Source organism: Polypterus senegalus, chromosome 8 (assembly GCF_016835505.1).
Source record: "Polypterus senegalus isolate Bchr_013 chromosome 8, ASM1683550v1, whole genome shotgun sequence".
NCBI lineage: Eukaryota > Metazoa > Chordata > Cladistia > Polypteriformes > Polypteridae > Polypterus > Polypterus senegalus.
Window position 1 is genome coordinate 141,620,742 of NC_053161.1, and position 24,447 is coordinate 141,645,188.

Sequence of the window (24,447 nt, forward strand, 5' to 3'; positions counted from 1 at the left end):
GTGAAGTTATAAAAAGGCCATGTTACAGTAATGTGTTTTCAGCAGTGTTTTAAAGTGCTCTACTGTATCAGCCTGGTGAATTCCTATTGGCAGGCTATTCCAGATTTTAGGTGCATAACAGCAGAAGGCCGCCTCACCACTTCTTTTAAGTTTTGTTCTTGGAATTCTAAGGAGACACTCATTTGAGGATCTGAGGTTACGATTTGGAATATAAGGTGTCAGACATTCCGATATATAAGATGGGGCGAGATTATTTAAGGCTTTATAAACCATAAGCAGAATTTTAAAGTCAATCCTGAATGACACAGGTAACCAGTGTAGTGACATCAAAACTGGAGAAATGTGTTCGGATTTTCTTTTCCTAGTTAGGATTCTAGCAGCTGCATTCTGCACTAGTTGCAAACGATTTATGCCTTTTTTGGGTAGTCCTGAGAGGAGTGAGTTACAGTGATCTAGTCGACTGAAAACAAATGTGTGAACTAATTTCTCAGCATCTTTCAATGATATAAGAGGTCTAACTTTACTATGTTTCTTAAGTGAAAAATGCTGTCCTAGTGATCTGATTAATATGCGATTTAAAATTCAGATTACAGTCAACAATTACCCCTAAGCTTTTACCTCCGTCTTGACTTTTAATCCTAATGTATCCAGTTTATTTCTAATAGCCTCATTGTATCCATTATTGCTAATCACTAAGATTTCAGTTTTCTCTTTATTTAACTTGAAAAGTTACTATTCATCCATTCTGAGATACTAGTCAGACATTGTGTTAGTGAATCAATAGAATCGGGGTCATCAGGTGCTATTGATAAGTACAGCTGTGTGTCATCAGCATAGCTGTGGTAGCTCACGTTGTGCCCTGAGATAATCTGACCTAACGGAAGCATGTAGATTGAGAAAACAGCGGACCCAGGATAGAGCCTTGTGGAACACCATATGGATATCATGTGTCTTGAGTTGTAATTACCACAACTAACAAAAATTTTCTCCCTGTCAGGTAGGATTCAAACCAATTTAAGACACTGCCAGAGGCCCACCCATTGACTAAGGCGATTTCTAAGAATATTATGATCAATGGTGTCAAATGCAGCACTCAGATCTAAGAGGATGAGAACAGATAAATGGCCTCTGTCTGCATTTACCATAAATCATTTACTACTTTAACGAGTGCAGTTTCTGTGCTGTGATTTGTTCTAAAACCGACTGAAATTTATCAAGAATAGCATGTTTATTGAGGTGGTCATTTAACTGCATAATGACTGCCTTCTCCAGAACTTTACTTAAGAAAGGCAGGTTAGAGATGGGTCTAAAATTTTCAAGAGCGAGGGTCAAGATTATGTTTCTTAAGAAGGGGTTTAACTACAGCAGTCTTAAGACAGTCTGGGAAGACACCCGTATCTAGTGACGAATTTACTATGTCAAGAACATTATCAATTAGCACGCCTGATACTTCTTTGAAAAACCTTGTTGGTATCGGGTCAAGGGCGAGGTGGAGGTTTTAATTGAGATATTTTTTTTGTAAATCAGGTAAATCTATCTTAGTGAAAGAGTTTAATTTGTTTATAACAGGATGCTGGGGTTTAGGAGGATCCTTAGTGTTGGGGAGATATACTATGTTATTTCTAATATCATTAATTTTTTGATTGAAAAATACAGCGATAGCCTCACAGGTTTTACTGGAAGTACTTTGGAGGCATTCCTTTGAGTTACCTGGGTTTAGTAGGCGATCAATTGTAGAAAATAAGACTCTGGGCTTACTAGCATTGTTATTTATAATCTTAGAGAAATAGCAGCGCCTCTCAAGACAGACAGTGTAATTTTATTCTGTTATTTTAACTTTTAATATTTCATAGTGGATAGTAAGTTTAGTCTTCCTCCATTTACACTCAGCTCTGCGGCATGTTCTCTTTAAATCCGACACTCTTTGGATCTTCCATGGTATAACAATGCTAGAAGAATACCCGCCACAGTGTGCATTGGATGAAGTTTGTCCTACGTTATGACCAGTTGTGTGGTTTAAGGTTATGGTGACCTTAGATGATTTGACTTCACATCTTGGCCCTGGCTTGCTAGCTGCTGCTTACTCCTTTAGCATTAACCCCAGATGAGGATTTTGTGTAGCTAAGATATTTATCCCCTCTAGCTCTTAAGGCAGTGGCCTTGAAGGTGTGAAACAAAACGTGTGGCTACAGCAGGAACTTCCAGTCCTTGGAGTTTCATATTTAATCCACTCCGTTGTTTTATAAAAACAATGTTTATTTTCCACGTTATATATTCCACAGTCAAAATGAAACTCAAGACAGACACGGTAAGAAAACCGTGTGTTTCCAAAGGCGTATTAATCCACACACAAATTTACAATAACTTCCTAGTTCCCATAACTCCCACTACCCAGCACCCCTTCGTAAAATAACAATACCCCTTTAGAACCAAACAATTGTCTAGCCCTATTCTTAATATATAAACTAATCTTGAACTACAAACATATTTTCAAATTAACTGAACATGAAAACATTAATACAGAACATGGCTCATACAGGCTTTAATTAAAATCCATTCCGCACCTATGGTTTTGTTCATTGAATTGTGTGCTATATGCAGTACATAACAACTGATTAGCAAGTCTTTGCTGAAATCACATCCACAGACTCCATAGTTTACTTCACAAGGTCCAACTCTCTGCTGGGTTCCTGTCTGTCAACTGTCGGCACTTATCTTTGCAGATTGTAATGTCACATACTGCTCTTCAGCTTTGAAAAGAAAACAAACTGAATTCATGTGGTTTTCTTTTAAATATGATACAAGGGATAACCATAAAGCGTCTAGCCTGACCACATGAGATGAACAGCAGAAAAAACAAAAAAGTCTCAGCACCTGTAAACAGTAATGCGCTTGTTTTAACATTTACACAGCTTTTCTATGCAAGTCAAATTAAAAAGGTTGCTGTACTAGTAGCTTGTGGACCATTTTCTGTAGCCACAGGCATAACTGTACATATCACATTTAACTGTACATATCGTATCTAACTGTACATAATATGCACATACTATATTTATTGCACTTCTGCTCTTTGCACTTCTGATTAGATGCTAAACTGAATTTCGTTGCCTTGTATTTATACATGTGTAATGACAATAAAGTTGAATCTAATCTAATCTAATAACATAATCCCACCTACACACTGAAAAAAGGGAACCAGAGAGGTTCTTCAGAATGATGCCATAGGGGAACCATTTTTGGTTCCCGAAAGACCCACCCACATGAAAGTTCCAGAAAGAACCATTTATTTATTTAGATCTGCAAGCAGCTCCATAGAGTAAATAACCATAAATAGATGGTAGTGGGAGTGGGAGTGGGAGTGGGAGTGGGAGTGTTCTCTATAAAATATCAAGGAGAGAATCCTACAAAGCAGAAACCATAAAGTTCATAAGTCGCTTACTCAGTCTTTGGAATTGTAAGAGGCCTGCAAAAAGACAATCGCTAGTGTCTGGCAGGATGATAAAGTAATCATGATAGGCAAGCTGGAGCGTTAGTGCTATCCTTTATCAGTTTTAAAGGTTATTTGATAATTAACAGGAATCCAGTGTAACAGAGCCAGTTCAATAGTGATAGCTTTGTTGCTCTATTATCATGGGGTTAGAGGAACTTGCCAAGATTCTTATAAGTTGGCCTACTCTGGTTTTGGGTATGATGTTACTCCAACCTGCAGGGAAAAACCTGGGGGTTGGTGGCTGAATTGGCACTCCCGCCACCATAAAAAAAAAACCTCACACTGTTCCATTCCATCTGAACTAGTGTGGTGCTGAGGTGTCACCCATTGCTTGGCTGCACTCAGTTCCTAATCTGGGATCCAGAGGTGGCTTCTCATGTGGTGGGTGCGGCAATGCGCTGTATTAGTGTGTGCTCCTAACCTCTCTACTCTCACACCTTAAGTTTACCATACACACACTTACGAACTATTTCCACTCCAAGTATTGATTATGATTGATGCCTGCAGTAGGTGTCACAGATACAGTCACGACCTAAAGGCTGACATAATTTGTTTCCCCAAGAATAACCTAGACACATGGAGGCTGATACACTTTGGCCAAAACCACTTACCAACCAACGATGTGTTATTGTCATCATGCTGAAGGTGGCATCCCCAAACACCAACTGTCCTGTATCAACTTTATTAATTCAGTCACTTAAGATGTACAGTGTGACCACTAATAACATTGAGTCTAGGTCTCCAGTGTGCCACACTGCAGTTGCCTGGATTGGCTTTCCCTCCTCCAAAGCTGACCTCTTGGGGTTGTGTTATGCATGCCCAATCTGCCTCAGTGGGCACAACACACCAGTGTATTCTTGGCACAAATAACCTGAACCAAGCAGTTAAAGCTCAGAAGCCAAAAGGAAGTTTGCATGCTGAGCTTTTATCGGGTATTAACCTTTTACCTTTCTCTTGAATTCATAAGTCTTGAACCACCAACTACCTTAGATTCATCTGTCTGTTCAATTTTTAGGTTACCTGCTCTACCATATATGGGCCACAGCCTGTCCCTACTCATCAGCAACAAATGGAAACCAAAGATTTGGAAAAAGCAAAATGCAAATAATTAATTTGGAAGAGTATAGAAAACTAAAATGAATATGGCACTTTCAATTTTAAGAACTTGGAAACTCTTTATTTACCTAATCTTTTCATAGTTCTCTATTTCTTAAGCCTTTTCTATTCTTAAATATTTCAAACTTTGCTGTTTTGAAGTCTCCTGAGAAGATCTGACTTTAAACCTCAAAAAATCGCCGACTGCCTTGTACAAAACAGTGAGACACCAAATGTTCTGTTACACAGCTCCTCGCAAATGGGTGTTCAGTTCAATAGCACCCTTGTGTGCATCTCTCTGCTAAGATGAGATGGTCTTAGAAATGTATTTCTTAATTTTGATCGTTTTATCAACTTAATGGTATTGTCTGATTTTATTTTTACAGCATTGCCTGTATCTAATATTATGCAAGCTGATTGTGTTGTCTGAATGACATCTATTTTCAATCTAATTCACTTCATTGTTCACATTTGCCCGTTCACAGCCCAGTCGATAGAACAACGGCTGATGAAGATTGATCATGCTGCCATCCATCCACACTTGCTTGATATGAAGATTGGACAGGGTAGATATGAGCAAGGATTTTTCCCAAATCTTCAATCAGATGTCTTGGCATCAGGACCAACCAACAACAAGTAAGTGTTAATGGATATGCTGCCTCCTCATGCTTGCAAGAGTTAACTAGTTTTCATTATAATACAATTGATCCTTTTGTCGATTGTTCTTTCATCATCTGGTAGGTGAATCATGGCAACTGGACTTCTTTCTTGTTATGTAGATACGTTTCACTGCTCATCCAAGCAGCTTCTTCAGTCTGAGACCACAATTTTATCCTCCAGGTTAGTTTCACTTCACACCTGCCCTGATTAGGCTCACTGAGTAAAACAAAGGAAGGTGGAGGTGTAGGTAGATGTAACCATCACACCTTGGATGTGCAGTGAAACGTATCTACCTAATAAAAAAGCAGTCCAGTTGCCATGACTCAACTATCAGATAATTTCACCTGGATGACTGAGAATCTTCACAGACACAACACTCATCATCTCAAGCTACTACACTGTACATACTGAGAAAACAAGGGATCAGGACAACGTTAGATCTGCAAAATGATCAACACAAAAACAACAAATCAAATATATATGAAGCATTCACAGATACCAGAAGAAATTAGAAAATATTTCTGAAAACGAAGTAGCTTGTAATAGATGTCAAATTAAGCATCTCAGAGTCTATACATTACCTGCTTTATGCGTAAGTAAGTCTGGAAAGCTGTCGTCCATTATGTTGTTTATTCAGTTAGCCTTTTTATTCAACGTATCTTACAAGTCACGAGTGCACTGCACTTAACATTTTGCATAGTATCTGGCAGATTAGGTGACTCACTTATTACTGTACTTCTAGTAATTTGTTTTAATAACCTTCCCTCTAGGGCACTCCACAGTTACCATCCAGTCATTTACTTAGTCCTATAACATGAGTCAGCAGTAGGAGTCCTCCTCTATAAACATCACCTAAGATAACTTAACATTCCCCAATGGGCATGGTTGTTGGGGGCTAGAGCCAATCCAGGCAGCTTGTGCAGAAGGCAGAAACCAGCCCTGGCCGTGGTGCCAACCCATCATGTGGCCAACTGACACACACACACCCACATGGAGACAGGTTCAAGTCACCAGTGAACCTGGTTTGCACAACCTTGTGAATTTGGGAGATAAGCCAACATAGACATGAGGAGAATATGCAAACTCCATACTTTTAAACTGCTGTGGATGTGGGATTTTTGACAGGCAACCACAGTGTCACTCTGCACCCAAAGAAACCAAACCAAAATAAACTGAATTTAATTATACATTGTATTGTGTGTGGAAGGTGGCATAGGGTCACAGTGGTTATCAATGTCATCTCAAAGCTCCACTTGAATCTTGGCCCGATTGCTGTCTATGGAGAATTTGCACATTCTGGCCATGCTTGAGTGAGTTTTCTTCTCACGCCTCAAAGACGCCTGCACATGAGGTTAATCGATGGCTCTGAAACTGTTCTGGTATGAAGATGTTTGAGTTGTGTGCCTCATGAGGAGGTCTGGTGTCCTGCCCAAAGTGGCTTTCTTGCACCTGATGCTGCCAGGGTAGGATTGGACCCATTCTTGTGACCCTAACTGAATCAGGCACATTTAAAATGAGGTAGTGGATTGTGAATGAAGGAAGTTTTGGAAGTCACAGATGGTTGCCTTCTTTCTAGTGTAAAGTAATACCCCGTTTCAAGATTTACTTTTGGAATATCTCCATCCAACCATGCAAGCTTGAAATGAGGAACATCTTGTAAAGACCTCTCTGTTTGATCATCAGTTCAGGACATGTAAGGCAAGCGACCTTTATTATAACTGGGATCTGGCAAACATGACTCTGCAAACAATGGCTAGGCATATAAGCCTGTTTTTTTATTACTTGGCTCTGAATACTTATGCAATTATTATTTTCTGTTTTATATTTGTAATTAATTTACATCACTTAGCAGACATCTGTTTTCATTTGGACTTTGTCTTTTTCTATTGATCATTGTCAGAAAAGCCAAATTAAATCTGCTTCGATTCAGTGTTTTTTTTTTTTTGATTGTTTTGATTTTAATATACTTTGTTAGTCCCTGAGGGGAAATTGTCTTTTTTGCCTAAACTTTTGTGGTCAGAGCACAAGGTCAGCCATTGTACAGCAGCCCTGAACGTTTTACGTTAAGGGCCTTACTCAAAGGGCCCAGTGGAGTTGGATCACTTCTGGCACTTAACGGGATTTGAACTGGTAACTTCCCTGATACCAGCGCAGATCTTTGGCCACAGCGCTACACAATAACAGTGTTTTGTCTCACTCTTTGTCCAATACAGTAAAATGCAAAAACTTCAAATAGGGTAAGTGAATAGGAACTTTGCATCAGGAGAGAGATCCACTGTGGATCATCAAGAGATGCATTCACATAGTCACACTTAAGGTAAGGTGGGATCCCCATAAAAGTTTGCAGTGGCTCATACCAAACCCCATTGTCTTTGCTTGTCCATGTACTGTATGATAACACTATGTATAAGTAAAATATACATACATAATAATAATATTAGGAATATTTGTGACAGATGGTTATGTAGGCTACTGTAAACAGACCCCAGTCTCCACCTGAGCTTATTTTGTACGTACAAAGTTCAGTTATGCAGCTGAAATGCAGACAATGTGGCCTAGTGAAGAAGATGTGAAACTGAAGCTACAAATTTTAATCTCCATCACTGACTTATTGTTTGGCTCTGAGATTGTCACTGCTTTCTTGGTAAGGATTAACTTGATATTTGAAAGTCCCTTTGGATACATTGTCAAATAAATAGGAAGTAAATCTAAATGTAAAAGAAATTCTAGAATATGTTTGATCTTATATCTGGAGTAAGGAAGTGGGACAGTTTGTAACATACTGTATAACCCCCTGTTTGTTCAGTGCCCAGCACTGATGTAGAGTGTGACCCGGAGCAAATTATTTAGCCTGGTACAGTTTACCCCAGTCCAAAATGTGGAAACAATTGTGCAATGCCTTGTGTTGAAATGTCAGCTAAATTTAACAAACACAAATGACTCCCACTTCTACTAGTAGCAGGGCGTTTTCCTGATTGATGGGTCCAATAATAATCTTATTTAACTTATTTAGGTATAGAGACATTTAAAACATTCACATACAGCATTTATATTTCATATTTCTCTCATACTGAGCATCTTTAACATATTGCATTGTTTAATCCCACAAATTGTTGGATCTAATTTCTTCAGATAACGTGACTAAGTTAAGGGGATGCAAAAACTAAATTCAGCAGTGCTGTATTTGCCACAATCGCTTGACAGATAAATCACTAGATTGGACCCATTGCTTATCACCGGTATTCCCACTGATATGTGAACTGGTTAGCATCATGAAGACAATTCAGACAGATCAAGAAAGAGCAAATTTGAATTAGCAGGTGTAAGTCACAGAAGTATTCATTGCTGATAATTGAGGCCGTGGTCATTTTTACAGTTCGTATTCTTTTTACCTAGCAGCACAATGCAATTGTTCGGGTGTTAATATGATATCGGGCAATATTTCTGACATGGTGTGAAAGGAATCCTAGGCTGCCATTTACAGGCTGAAACATTAATGATTTTTGTCATTAAATGTCTCTGGAGGAATTGAAGAAAAGGACTGTCGTGGACTGAAGTATGCATTGTGACTGGGATTCCTCAGGAATGTGTGGTTGCTGGTCCTCTCGCCTCTGAAGTAGGTGGGAATGGATGGCCAGACTTGAGAATGCAGGATGGCAATTTACCAGTAGTGTTTGATAAAAACTCCAGTAAAAAATCCTAATAGGTTGGAATATGAACAAAATATTAGAATACAATTCGTTTAATTCGTTCTGTGACCGCACTCGTAAGTCAAAATGCTCGTATCTCAAATCCATTTTCCCCATTGACATTAATTGAAATCAGATTCATTCGTGCCAGCCCCCCAAAAACACCCCAATTTTTTGTTAAATGTTTTCAACATAAGAAAAATGTATTTATAATGAACAAATATTGTATACAAACAAAATAAAACCTAATACATAAAAGAGAATCTCAAGAAATAAATAGATGTTGGAGAAGCCGATTAGCGCAGGGGTCCTCAATCACGGTCCTGGAGAGCCGCAGTGGCTGCAGGTTTTTGCTCCAACCCAGTTGCTTAATAAAAAGCACTTATTGCTAAAGTAACACTTCTGCTTCACTTTAGTGATTTTGAGTCCTTATTGCTTAATTTTGTCTTTAACAGCTATTTTAATTGCTCCTTATTATCAATAACATGCAAATGACAAGAGAGAGCAGCATTTCTCCATTTAGCTTATTTACATTTACACCTGTGTGTATTTATCTGCACCATTGGGTTTAATTAAATACTTGGAAGAAAAATGAAGAGAAAAAAGTGAAGGACTGAGAATTACTCGTCCATTTTAGCCTTCAAATCATTTGCATGATAGAAAGGGAAAGAAAATCTAGGATATGAGAATGACCTGACATAGCAGAGCTAATTTAATTTCATAGCTTGTTAGTGCTTTATTGGCAAGAATTGCTTTCTAATTAAGCAACCAGGTCAGAACAAAAACCTGCAGCCACTGCGGCTGGGATTGAGGACCCCTGGATTAGCGTATTGTAATGTTTTTTTCTTTCACTTCACTTTTGCTTAACTTAATTTTCTTCTTCACTAGTTTTTTTTTTTTTTTTGCCACGCTTTTCGTCACTTTCATTCTCAGGGCATTTCAATAGAAACTTGTCCAAGGAACTTTGTTTTGTCCTCCCCTTTAGAATGTTTCTGAAATGAGTTAGGCAATTGTCATTAAATAGCGCCGTTGCACAACCAGTTGTAACTTTTTCAGGGTGTTTCTTTTCTTTATAGTTGGAAACTTTTCCCCACATTGCCAACAGTTCCTTTATCTCACTTGAAGAGATAACCTCCTCCGCCTCTGGCTCCTCTGCAATACCGATCTCCTGCAGAACCTTTGCATGTTTCTGCGTCTGTAGTTCCGTCAACTCCTCCGTCGTCAGTTCCTCAGAATGTGAGGCGACAAGCTCTTTGATGGCGCATATTTCGAATATTCGTATTTCATACATTGCGGCACTCATATCTCAAGGTACCACTGTATTACATCATAAAGCTTTGGTCTTGTTTATGCATTAAAAATCAAATTGTAATGCCCATGTGTTGATGTTGTCATTTTCAAACACCAGATACTCCAAGCATAGGGATAAGAAAAAGAACCGGTAACAATGCAGTGGTCAATCAAAATGGGCAAGTATGGTGCATTAAAAAGGACTGGGAAGTTGGACATTTGGACCAGACTTTCACTGGATTTATAGTCCAATCAGAGCTATAAGAAGAAAATGTCTTGGCAGAATGGGCAGGAATGCACGAGAGTCTGTAGCACAAAAACAGCTCCCCACTTTGCTCTTTTCTCGTGCTCTTGTTATTTGTCTCGCGAGGAAAAAAATAATCTAAGCTTGTTCAGTAACTTCACTCCTCTGAACTGTGCAGACTCTCAGAACATTCATTTAAGGGCTTGGATTCTTGCCTGAGTGATTGAAGTGTAGGCAACCATTTATAGACCCTTATAATAATAATAATTCTTTGCGTTTATATAGTGCTTTTCTTACTACTTAAAGCGCTCAGCTTTGCAGGTTAAGGGCCTTGCTCAAGGGCCCAACAGAGCAGAGTCCTGGTGGCCTTTAACCTTCAGCACCGTCATGGTACTTCACTAATTTCTCATTTTTTATTTTACTGCAACACAAAATTGACAATAAGCTCACTTTTATAGCCTGTCTATCCAACTGAAGCAAATAGCTACTAACTTAAGGACAATGTCACCTTCTCCATTGAGCCCAAGAGCTGCACTCATTTAAAATAACGTGACATATTAAAGTATTTTAAACAATTGCATCCATATCAGTATATTGCTACAAGTTTGGTATCTTTTGATATCTCCTTGCCTTTTGAGTGTGACATTGTGATTTAATCTGCTGGTGTTTTAACACAAGGGCCCAAAATAAATTATAGTTTGCTTTGGTTTTAATTCACTCCATTCTTTGTAGAGAAGTCTTTCAGATGAGTCAGTAATCTAATAATCTCTCGCCATTATTCATTACAATGATACGTTGTGCACAGGCACTTTAGCATGCCATTGAGTATAAGAACAATATAAAGAGCAGTACTATGTATTTAAAGAATGTCATCTTATGCTTTTTTATGTATTAATCTGCAAATAAGACTAAATCAATCACAATTCTTGCCTGTTTAGAACAACTGGTGCGTGAAATGCTGCTATAATTTCTTTTCTATGTCTTCTCAGCCGCTGGGTCAATCGGACAGCCAGCACTCAGCGCAGGAAAGACCGCCTGAGACAGCACTCTGATCACATTGGCTTGGACAATGATTTGAGAGAGGTAAAACTTCCCCCACATCTCTAATCCCCCTAATAAGCTTTTCTCCTTCCTTAGCCTCATGTATGTTTGATTTTGCATCTTCCTTTTCACAGCATGCTTTCATGTAAGCCAGAATATCTGCTCTTTTTCATGATCTTATCCAAAGCCTTCAACAGAGGTTTCTGTGTTCCAGTTATGAGTCTGACAGCCCAACTGGACAGGCTTTAGCTTTGGATTGTCAGCTAAAATATAAACGTATATGCTATATCATATACAGTACATATAGAAACAAACTTGAGTGCACAGGCACATTCAAGGAGTCCTCTCCATCCCTGTAGAATGAAATGAAATCAGCTGCTTTTCATTCACTTGTGGTGCTCACCAACAGTATACTTGCACTGATTAAGAGCTGAGACAAATATTTAAGGGCTAAATGTCAGGCTATATACAAGCTACTGCAACATTACATTCTCAAACCCATGTAATTCGCTTTCTGGTAGTTTCACATGCAAGATAACAATGAGACCAGATACCAGTCCACTGCAGGGGCCTCCAACACATGTCCAGTTTGGAATCAGCACTTGACCTAACCAGCACACCTTTGGAGAAACTGGAATACCCAATGTAATACACAGAGTGAGACTCATGCAGGCATGGGGCGAATGTGTAGAGTGCACACAGACAACACGAGGACATGGGATTCTGTAAATATATTAACACTAGCTGTGTCTTATCGGACTCACCCAGGAGGTTTCTCAAGACAACGGTGATACACCTGTATTTGTACTTTAAAACTGAAATGAAATGTGAAATTACCTGTGATTATTTTTTGTATGAAATGATGCAATGAGAAGTCAAGCAAAATGACGCATTTTATTGGCTAACTGAACAGATTACAATATGCAAGCATCTGAGGCCCCTTCTTCAGGCAGGTAAGCTTGCATATTGTTATCTGTTCAGTTAGCCAATAAAACGTGTCATTCTGCTTGACTTCTCACTACATCCATCATGGCTAACACGCACTACCACACCATATCATACAATGTGGAACACACTATTATATTTTCTTATAGCACAGAGAAAATGGCAGCAAACCAAATTCTAAACTTTTACTAGGCTCTGGTAAGCCTATAGTACTGTATATGTAGCACCTTAACCGCTAAGATGCACTACATAGTGGGTAGATGTTCATGTGTTCACATGCTGTTCATCAGATATGAAAAATTTGATAATTTTGTTGCCACGAGTATTTTTTTGTTATAGTTCAAATACATTCAACACATGAAGGCATCTAGCAGAATGAAATGACATAAATACAGTGGAACCTCAGTTCACAAATGTCTCTGAACACGTACAAATCGGGTTACGACCAAAAAGTTCACCAAACTTTTGCATCTGTTCACGACCACACACTCGGGTGACGAAAAAGCCAGTTTCCCTTCCAGTTCGCACACGCCGATGATTTCTGCACGCGTTCAGTCTCTCCCTGTGGATTCCCTATGCAGCGTGCGAGTGTGAGAGAGAGAGAGAGTGCGAGAACGCATTTGAAGAAGGCACTGGGCTTGTTTTTAAAGAGACTGCAAGGTTAGTTTTCTCTGTTCAAGGTGTTCTCAGTGTTATTCAATGTTTCTACATTTAGTTTACTATTACACTGTGTATTCTATGGTATAATTAACTATTTTAGTGCTTAAAAATCTTTAAAAATATATATATTTTACATACTGTTCGTACGGTCCAGAACAGATTAATTGTATTTACATACAGTCCTATGGGGGAAATTACTTCGGGTCACGACCAAATCGGGCTACAACCAGAGTTTTGGAATGAATTACGGTCGTGAATTCGAGGTTCCACTGTACGGCAAAAAAATAAAAATTGGATAATTCCAAAAACGCATGTATTATCATGAATGTGTAGAACGAACTTTGTACAACTGCTTTCAAAAGAAACTTTTAATATTTAAAAGGAAAATAGCAAAGAGAACTTATTTCCACGCAGAAAGGGTAGAGACCTGTGTAGCCTTCCTTTTTGCAAATGCACACTGACACAGCCATTTGAACCCCCTTTTAAGTTTTAGACAGCAATAAGAGGCAGTAGATGTGGAGCAGAAAACTTTTTTGGTTTTAAGTTGAAATCAGATTTTGGATGTAGAGGACGAGGGGGCGCAGCACAAGTATCAATGTCCAGGGATTGCTGCTGATTTGCAAAATAAAAATAATTTCAGCACTGCTTCAAGACTCACCTTCCCATTTCAATAAATGGTGTCTTATTGTTTATGTATCTCACAGTAAACAATTTCATTTAAAAAAAGATAGCAAAATAAAGATGATTTAAGACTTTTTAAAACCAAAATCTGGGAGTTGGTTTGTCTTTAGTAAGTATCACTAAGCATATGTAAGCCTGATAGCATGAAGCGTGTGCGATGACAGCCGGGCCGACGGTGGGCAGTAGCGGACGTCCTGATCTCATTCACATTCATTTTTAAAGTGAATCGCAACAGTAAAAGTTAAACAAGAGAAAGAAATGAAATCATCTGCTTGTTATTCACTTGAGATGCTCACTGCACTGATTAAGAGCTGCTCCGTGTTTAACAGGAGCAGTGGTAGAATTCATTATTTGTCAGCACACAGCACATTGCTAGTTTTACTTTCTTAAATAGTCCTGCTAAGAATTTAAAGAAGCTAACAGTCACATATATTTCAGCACTAAATTGTATAACAGTAGTGGGGTTATTACGTCTTGCTTGAATTTAAAATATATAATTTAATGAATGCGTCATCTCTGACACATCTTATTCATTTAAGATAAATCACATTTCCTTTAATAAGAACTGTAAATAAACACAGCAATTTCGTAAAAATGAATTGGGTGGCCAAGTGGTCCCCGATTCAATTTACATTTCTGAACAAGGAATCTGTAACTACTGTCTTATAGCTTCAAGGTACACTTTTAAAATAAACAAACAAAAAAATAGTACTTTATATTTATGTAGTGTCTATTAAGAGCTCTAGGAAACATGAAATTAGGTTAAATAAAAATAAAATCCAGATAGGCTTGTACTTGCTGAAACTGGGCAATTATGGTAACATAAAAGACACCAGAGTCAGGATTAGAGTGCTAATATGAGTTTTCATTTAAAAAGTGCAGGGAAAGAAATAAAAGGAGAAGGGACTTTCACAAAACAGGAGTAACCACTGAGAAAACACAATCACACAACATCGTATTAGTGCAAAGAAAGAGAAATTATTACTCAGATAAATAATGAAAAGCCGAATAGAGATCGAATATATGGATGATATAGGTGATATGTCAGAAGTATGTAAATATTGTAAGACTTTGAAGTTTAAGTCAAGAGAATTTCAAAAACATAATTTACCTCACATGCATTTATTGGTTACTTTGCAAAAAAAATTATTAACTGCTGATGATCGTTTTGTCTGTGCTGAAATTCCAAACAGAGACACCTATCCTGAATTATGGTACGAAGTCATTGAACACAAGTCTCACTGACCTCATTAAAAAGATTCAGCACATTGGGACTCGAAAGATTCCAGATATTGTTTTTACAGAAGTTCTGAAATAAAAGTGAAACTAATGAAATAGCGACAATAAAAAGAAACAAAAAATCTTAAAAGTGTGTATCCGGAAAAACAAAAATTGGGGTTGGTGAGCATAGCGAGCAGGGGGTGAAGCCCCCTAGCATTAAAAAAGAATAGAGTGAGTGGATGGCTGCAACTGCATCAGCACATTTGCAGTATATGTCATGGATTATGTTTTATTATATGCAGTATGTCTCGCTAATTCCAAATAGGATAATTTCTCAGTCAGTCATTTTCCAACCCATTATATCCTAACTACAGGGTTACGGGGGTCTGCTGGAGTCAGTCCCAGCCAACACAGGGCACAAGGCAGGAAACACACCCCAGGCAGGGCGTCAGCCCACCGCAGGGCACACACCCACACACACAACCACACACTAGAGACAATTTAGAATCGCCAATCCACCTAACCTGCATGTCTTTGGACTGTGGGAGGAAACCGGAGCAGACATGGGGAGAACATGCAAACTCCATGCAGGGAGGACCCGGGAAGCGAACCCAGGTCTCCTAACTGTGAGGCAGCAGCACTACCCATTGCGCCACTGTGCCACCCAGGATAGGTTCTGTTTTTCCTATTAGAAGTCACCAATTAAAATTATTCTTATTAAAAACTCTGTATTACTATTTTATAACAATTCAAGCTCATTCAAACAAGTTTTGTTCTGTTGTGTTTCAGTTATATGCAGGTGAGGTGCCTTATATGATGACTTCTGTTGTGCATTTTTTGTAACATAATCCACCTTTTAACAACTGTGACTGCCTACTTGGATTTATGGCTCTTTCTCAATGCATTGACAGGAACTAATATAATGTAACATTGCAATACATCATAATATAAGAAAGGAGATGATGATAAAAAGGAAACTTCTTTAGTTTTCCAAAAAAAGTTAAAAAGGAAAATAAAAGACACATCACACCAGTGAGCTCACTTAATCCCGCTCTGCTCAACTTACTGTTGAGCGGTATAGTATCCATCCATCCATTTTCCAACCCGCTGAATCCGAACACAGGGTCACACAGGGTCTGCTGGAGCCAATCCCAGCCAACACAGGGCACAAGGCAGGAACCAATCCTGGGCAGGGTGCCAACCCACCGCAGGACACACACACACACACCCACGCACCAAGCACACACCAGGGCCAATTTAGAATCACCAATCCACCTAACTTGCATGTCTTTGGACTGTGAGAGGAAACCCACGCAGACACGGGGAGAACATGCAAACTCCATGCAGGGAGGACCCGGGAAGCGAACCTGGGTCACCTAACTGCGAGGCAGCAGCGCTACCACTGCGCCACCGTGCTGCCTTGGTATAGTATGACAATCACAATTTTCAATTTCAGTCTTTTTGGTATAGCACTCCTCACTAAGTATAGCTTCTTATTTGCTTGAATAAAATACAGACTATTTTTTGTCTTGTTTATAACTCCAGTCTTTAAAAAAAGTGAATGTTTTGAATAATTTCTAACTTATCACTAAAAAGTGGCAGAACACCACATCTGTTCAGAGTGACAAGATATTTTAGGCATTGTGCGTGGGGGTGTGTGTGAGAGAGGTGGATGTACATTTCTTTAAGGAAACTAAAAAACTGCACTTTAATCAAAGAAGTCCACATGTTGCTTTGGATTAGTAAAATCACCAAGAATTAAACTGACTCGTGTCTCATGCTGCTAAAAACAGAATCAGGCCACCACCAAAAGAAGGCATTTATCAGAAGTGTGAATATCAAATCTGTGAGGGATTTCAGTCTTTAGAATTAGTAAAATGAATCATTTTGGATATGTGGAAATGTGTCGTATAAAAAAACGGCAAGTCTAAGCACAGCTTTTGTTGAGAAGACATTTCTATAAGCCTCTTACCAACCACACATGACAGATTTTTGCCATATCTCTGAGTCACACAACATAAGTATTATTGACTTTAATGAAATACAAATACTTGCATGTTGCTCGTACCATGGAGCACAATGCATAAACAGTAATTCTCTTACTGGCATCAGTAGTACTGTGACTGAGTATCCCGGCAGATTGCTCTGAGCTATTCTAGTCCAAATGATAAAGTCAATGCCCAGCATCACCTCAGGGTCAAGTGGGTGCTGTTTAAAGTCCTGGGGCCGTCTGCACACTGCGCCCTCTGGTGGTGCCAGCTGGCACTGTGACTTTATACTTTCTTTTGGAGGTTCACAATGATGTGAAGTTCTAACATCACCGCCCCCCCTCGGTGCCGCACTGTGGTCCAGTGATCAGCACTGCTGCCTCATGTTTCCAGCACCCTGTGTTTGAATCTTGTTGTGTCCTTAATCACTCTGGTCTACTTCCCACATTCCCAAAGGTGTGCCAGTTAGGTTCATTATGTGCCCTGTGAACTGCCACCATGTTGAGTACTGTTTCCTGCAGTGAGTGCAGTGCTTTGGGGTCACACTCCAGGCTCCCCAAGGCCCGAACTTAGATTAAGAAGGAATTCATGGGTATGTGTGTGTTTGTGTACAGAGTACTTTTAAATATGCCGGGCGCACATTTTGTATTGATGGCGAGTGTTTATATAATGATAAATTCCTACAGTGAGAAATTACTGTGGACCATTTTTTTAAATCATCTAACCTCACACTGGAGTCGTAAAGTGAAAGTAAAAAATATGCTGGCATTTAAAATGCAACACTGTTCCCTTTGTTTGCTATGAAGTGAAATAAGTTAAATATCCATTGCTAGATAATTGCTCAGAACAGGAATATGTAAGACCTGACTTTTTTTTTCTCATTTTAATGCCCCTAAAAATAGCACACTGGCATTTTAAGTGAGAACCCAGCAGTTCTCAGCAGATCGTTTAGTGTTTTGCACTGAAGCCTGTTGTTCCTGCTGCGTTACTGTTTAACAGTTCATATCATTTTTATTTTCTGACATGATGAAATTACACCAAAAAAGGTGAAAACTCATGTCATGACAGTTTTCTTGTATCATAATAAATTGAAATGTGTGCTGCCAAGTGAGTTAAATGAGATCATTATACTTAAGAAATGAGATATATTATTAGCAATAAGAGTAGACTGAGCGAGGAGATTTCAACCAGCCAGTTCAATGAAGTGCCCGAGGCTCCTTGTATTCTCATCACTTCTGAGAAGTCTAATAATCTTTAATCAGAGTGTAAAAACAGTTTTAATAAGTAATGGCTGTTAATGTTTCAGTCATGTAGCACTGTAGTTAACGCACTAGAACAGTCTCGCTGCAGTGATTTATCACGTTTGTGCTTTATAAGGGGGGGGCAGACAAAGCTTTGTCTTTCAGGTGGAACACAGACACTTGGTTTCCTTGTTTTACATTTCCTTCTGTTTAACGAGAATATTTTGAACATTCATTTTAATTTTGATTAGACTGCATCTTCATTTGCATGCTGCTTTTCTGTTTGTGTTTTGTTCTCTTTTTCTCTTTACGTCTGTCTGCTTTCCCACTGACCCATCAGCAAGTAGAAGGCTGTTTGCTTCTGCAGAACTCAATGGCGTTGTGGGAATGGGATCAGAGGGCCCCCATTCCCATAAGACCACCTCAGAAGTCCTTTTCTGCATGCTGTCTGGTAGGTTGAGGTACTTCTGGGGCTACAATTTGATCTAGAGAAACGCGGTGCAAGAGTCTAGAGGGGAGCATGTTTTGTTAAGCACATATTTTTGAATTATTAAGATCTATAAATAAACTACAGTGGTACCTTGAGATACGAGTTTAATTCATTCCGTGACCGAGCTCGTAAGTCAAAATGCTCGTATCTCAAATCAGTTTTCCCCATTGAAATTAATTCCCCAAAAAACCACCCCAATTTTTTGTTAAATGTTTTCAACATAAGAAAAATGTATTTATATGAACAAATATTGTATACAAACAAAATAAAACCTAATACATAAAAGAGAATCTCAAGAAATAAACAGATGTTGGCGAAGTTGATTAGCGTATTGTAATGTTTTTTTCTTTCACTTTTGCTTAACTTAATTTTTTTTTTTTTTTTTGCCACGCTTTCCTTACTTTCATTCTCAAGGCGTTTCAATAGAAACCTGTCCAAGGAGCTTTGTTTAGTCCTCCCCTTTAGAATGTTTCTGAAATGAGTTAGGCAAGTGTCATTAAATAGCGCCGCTGCACGATCAGTTGCAGTTTTTTCAGGGTGTTTCATTTCTTTATAGTTGGAAACTTTTCCCCACATTGCAAACACTTCCTTTATCTCACTTTATGAGGTAACGTCCTCCGCGATACCGATCTCCTGCAGAACCTCTGTATGTTGCCGTGTCTGTAGTTCCATCAACTCCTCCATCGTCAGTTCCTCGGAATGTGTGGCGACAAGCTCTTTGATGGCTCGTATTTCGAATTTAAACTCAAGGCAAAAAATCAACCTAGTGACGGCTCGTATCTCAAAAAACTCGTACGTTGGGGCACTTGTATCAAAAGGTACCACTGTATTTGGGATTTGTGTTTACACACTAGCTTATCATCCGTTAGAGGATTTGTAGAAGGTGTGTAAGAAAAAGAGTGGTAGTCGACATCATCATCATCACTGTGAAGAGGAGGCTGTGCTCCACCTGACTCAGAGTCATGTAACGGGCCTCCTAACTGCTCAAAGCAGGACTGCACATGGCAGTGAAGGTTCAGTGTGCACGGTCTAAAAGTGCCCAGTAAGTGAAGTGACTTGGCCAGACTACTCTTGTTATTATATTTTTACCACCATGGGACACCATGAGTTATGGTTAAGCTGAAAAGTTCTGCTGAGTTGTTTCATTCAGTGTAATGCTCCATGCAGTCACCATGAAGTATTGCTCCATTTCAGTCCACAATACAAACCCCTTCTAGTTCTGCTTAGTTTCACGTTCATCGTGGTAAAATAATGTTATTTTTTCAATATTGCTTAGAGAGGAGATAAATGGAGCCCTGAACGAAGTGTTACAGATTTCCATAAATTAATATCCATTTCAGTACAAATTGCCATCCCAGTTTATGGGTTACCCAAATTATATCCAATTTGTGTGTGGGATGGAAGGCTCGGGCCTGGCTAAATATTATATTGAAGCCACTGACTGATAGCAGAGCATCTACTCCATCTGTTGGAGTGTCACAATGCATTAGATTATATGACTTGGATTACGCCAGACACACCTCACTGTACTTGGTCCCCAGGTCAAGGGCCACCTTAGTGGAGCTCGTATGTTCTTGATGTATTCTCACAACTTTCATCCCACAATTCAAATGTATTTATTTAGGACAATTAGCAACTCTGATTTAACTGAAATGGGCCAGTAGAAGTGTGAGTGTACCCTGTGGTGGAGTTGCATCCTGTCGACAGTTGGTTGCTACATCGTGCTCTCTGCCACTTGGTGTTAAGCTCTTTTTTCTGCAAGACCCTGACAAGGAATAAATGAGTATAAAAAATGTCCAATGTGACCCTGACTGAATAATAATAATTAAGTGTAAAAACAATGCATACGTACATTTCAAGTAACTTTAACTTGCACATTTCTATCTGGAATTACTGTTGTACACACAACATAACCATTATACTGTTAAGAAATGATTTATTTTCTAACAAACCCTTTTCACAATTTTCTCATTAGAAGTACATGCAAGAGGCAAGGAGCATAGGGAAAAATCTACGACAACCAAAGCTGTCAGACCTCTCCCCTGCTGTCATTGCTCAAACCAACTGGAAATTTGTGGAAGGGCTTTTAAAAGAATGTCGAATGAAGGTAAGAGTTTTGTAAAATTGGGTGATTCTAATGGAATGTGTATCAAAATAATAATTTCACATGGCGCTGCTTTATCTTTACACTGATCATTAAATCATTCACACCCTTTCTAACCTCTAACATGGCATGGTCATTATTAAAAATAGAAAAAAAAAATCAGCGTAACTTCATTTCAAGTTTAAAGAGACATAACATAACTACAGATTGTGGAGTTTGTGTGTTCTCCCTGTGTTTATGTAGGCTCTTCTCTGAGTACTCCCTATGCCATCTTTTATTATTCTAAATTGTGAATGGCAGAGTTAGTGGACCCAGTGACCAACTAAAAGTGGGTTTAAAAAAGAATTAAAGAAAATTACCATAGGCATGTCTTGGACAGCCATTAGCCTATAATACCCTGAGAATTTAATCAAAGCAGAAATAATTATGAAGAATAATGAGTGGTGTTGTTCTGGGTTTTTGTTTTGAGGATTATTTTCACAGAAAAAAACTTATATTTGAATGGGTCTAGACTCTTACACAGTCTAGAAAAGACTTCACCCCCCTGGATATTGTCACATTTTATTGTTTTACAACATTAAATCACATTGGATTTATTTTGACTTTTTTAATATTGATCAACAGAAACAGACTCTTTAATGTCAAATTAAAAACATCTCTCCAAAGTGGTCTAAATTAATTACAAATATAAAACACAAAGTAACCTTTTATACAACACCTCTAAATTATCAGTGGTGCAGCCAACGCATTTTAGAAATCCCAGAATTAGTTCAATGGACATCCCCTGTCTGAGGTTTCAGTTTATTTTAGTATATAAATGCATGCGGAAAGTCCATCTTGTGGTAAGTCAGTATGGTGGCCTAACCAACACATTGAAGATCAAACAGCGCACTGAGCAACTCCATGAAAAAGTGATTGAAAAGCACAAGTCTGGGGATGGAGGCAAAATAAATAAATAAATAAATCTGTGTCACTGAATATCCCTTGGAGTCCAGCTAGATCAGACATTAAGAAATGGAAAGAGTACGGCACAGCTGTAAATCTGCCGAGAGCAGGCTATCCAGTGACCATGCAAGAAGAAGACTATTGGGGTAAGCCAAAAATAGACCTATGAGAACTATAAAGGAGTTACAAGCTACAGTGGGTTAGACTGGAGAGACTGTGCAGACAACAACTGCTGGACATGTGCTTCATCAGTCACAGCTTTTAAGGGAGAGTAGCAAAGAAAAAGCCACTGTCAAACAAAACACAGGACTCGGGCAAATGGGAGACTCTCAAGTCAGGTGGATGAGCATTCTATGGTCTGATGAGACCAAAATTGGGCTTTTTGGTCATCACACTAAACACCATATTTGGTTAAAGCCAAGCTCTGCACATTATCAAAAACACACCATCCCCATCGCAAAGTGTTTTGGTGGCGGCATCATGAATTGAGAATGTTTACCTGCAGCAGGCCCTGGAAGGCTTGTGAGGATAAAATGGATGCAATAAAACACAGGGAAATTGTGGAGGAAAACCTGATATAGTCTGCAAGAAACCTGTCCCTTGGGGAGAATCTTTGTTTTACAGCAAGAAAAGGTCCGGGAGTGGCCAAGTCAGGGTCCAGATCTCAATCCAATTAGCAATTTGTGGGTGGACTTGAAAAAGGCTGTTCACTCAACGATTACCATGAAACCTGACAGAGCCTGAGCAGCTGTGGAAATAAGAATGGAGGAAAATTGCAGTGTCCAGATGTGGAAAACTAATGGAAGGAGAACTGCACATACAGACATAAGGCGGTCATGGCTGCCAAAGATTGCATCTACTACAGGAAATACTGACTTGAAGTGGGTGAATACATGTAAAACACAAAATAACTGATCTTGTATTTATAATCAATTTAGATCACTTTGCAGAGAGTTGATTTCACTTTAACATGGAAGAACCATTTTCTACTGATTAGTGTCAAAAAATCCAAATTAGATCCACTGTCATTCAACACTGTATAACAATAAACCGTGAAAACTTCCAATGGGGTGATCACTTTTCACAGGCACAGTGCACTACTGAGATGAGCTGTAGCTCACTTCTGCCCTACGCTAAAATAACCTGCTATGGAAATGAATTGCTTAACTGATTTTCTCTATTTAAAGTTGCTCACAGCTTTTTAACTCTGTTCTAATTATTATTTTATTGAGCATATTCTACAGTATACACATGAAAATATTGATTTATCAATAGCTTTAAGTAATTGCTTAGCCACGAGGAATGTCCTTTTTACAAATAGATGTTATTTTATTTGCTTGGCTCTCGGGTGTTCTGCAGACGAAGCGCATGCTGGTTGAAAAAATGGGTTATGAGGCAGTGGAGCTTGGCCATGGAGAGACTAATATCACTGGACTGGAGGAGAACACGCTTATCGCCAGCTTATGTGACCTGCTGGAGAGGATCTGGAGTCATGGCCTTCAGGTCAAACAGGTAGATAAACATTGTGCACATCTTCACCTTGTCCCCTATTATTATAAAGTAATACTAAAACAATATAGAAACAATAGGGTGGTCCAGATCTAATTATGCAATTTTCATTACGCTATAACTTATTAAGTTTATTACATAGAGAATTCACAAAAACATCTTTTTGTGCCTACAGATGGCAGCACCTGCCCTGCATTACAAAATGGCTGGGAGACGGTTGTCAGTCGATCAGCAATTCTTTTGTTTTTTTTTATTGTTTTCCTGCATTACATTAAAAGTTGCATAATTAGATATGGACCACCCTATAAGTGTGCCCCTGCAGATGTTTTCATTCAAGTAGACTGAAGCAGGCTACTGGTCACCAAGTTGTTCATTAGCTAAATGAGTAGTTTGTACATGAAATGGAAAAGAATTAAAGTGCATGCTTATGACCGATGTCTAATGGAAATCATTTTAACACAAGAATTACTAGACCCTACGAAAAAACTCATAGATCCGGCCCACCTTAAACCCATTCGCACCTCTCCATCAGCGTCTTTTGTCCTGTAAATGTGCCGATAAAGACAAGCACCAAGCAGCCTGCTGTTCCACCCCCCCCACAGCTGTAGAACGTTCACAAAGTTCTCCCAGCTCATGCCTTGATTGATTATCTGGGAGTGAAGTGCTGGAGTTTTAGAATGGAAATAAATAATTGTGTTTTGGAACACATGCATGTGTTCCAATGTGCAGACCTCGGCTCTTTGTCTCATCCAAAGGACAGCACCATTTTTATAGCACAGTGTCCCTTTCCCTGCACTTGGGTGTTGGGATCCTCATTCAGACCACAGTGTAAGAGGCCCCTGCTGGCCTCACCATCACCTCTTCCAGCAGCAACCCAAGCTTTTCCCAGATGGTCTCCCATCCAAGTATTGTCCGTGTTTGAACATGCTTAGCCTCATGGGGACGACCTGTTATGAAGCACTTATGTTGCTGCTACAGAGCACTTTCATCCCATATCTTTACTAAGCTGGGGTGTCTTATATGTGAAACCAAAATGCTGTTCTTTTGTGAGCAGAATTTTATTCCAGGCACTCTGTTGCCCTCTTAGGGTGAACACAGCTGCTTTTAAACTGAAAGGCAATTCTAAATGGACCTTGAGTATGAATGTTCCAATG

General features: G+C 39.0%; 1 protein-coding gene across 5 annotated transcripts in view; it reads left to right on the forward strand.

Moving 5' to 3' along the window:
• dennd5b (DENN/MADD domain containing 5B) overlaps nucleotides 1-24,447 on the forward strand; it is a 308,333-nt gene that overhangs the window by 232,386 nt on the left and 51,500 nt on the right. For all 5 annotated transcript variants that reach the window (XM_039761841.1, XM_039761842.1, XM_039761843.1 and 2 more), the window contains 4 exons: nucleotides 5,071-5,221; nucleotides 11,458-11,551; nucleotides 20,711-20,842; nucleotides 23,144-23,296. In XM_039761841.1, coding sequence (XP_039617775.1) covers nucleotides 5,071-5,221; nucleotides 11,458-11,551; nucleotides 20,711-20,842; nucleotides 23,144-23,296 — 530 coding nt within the window. The remainder of the gene's footprint in view (nucleotides 1-5,070; nucleotides 5,222-11,457; nucleotides 11,552-20,710; nucleotides 20,843-23,143; nucleotides 23,297-24,447) is intronic.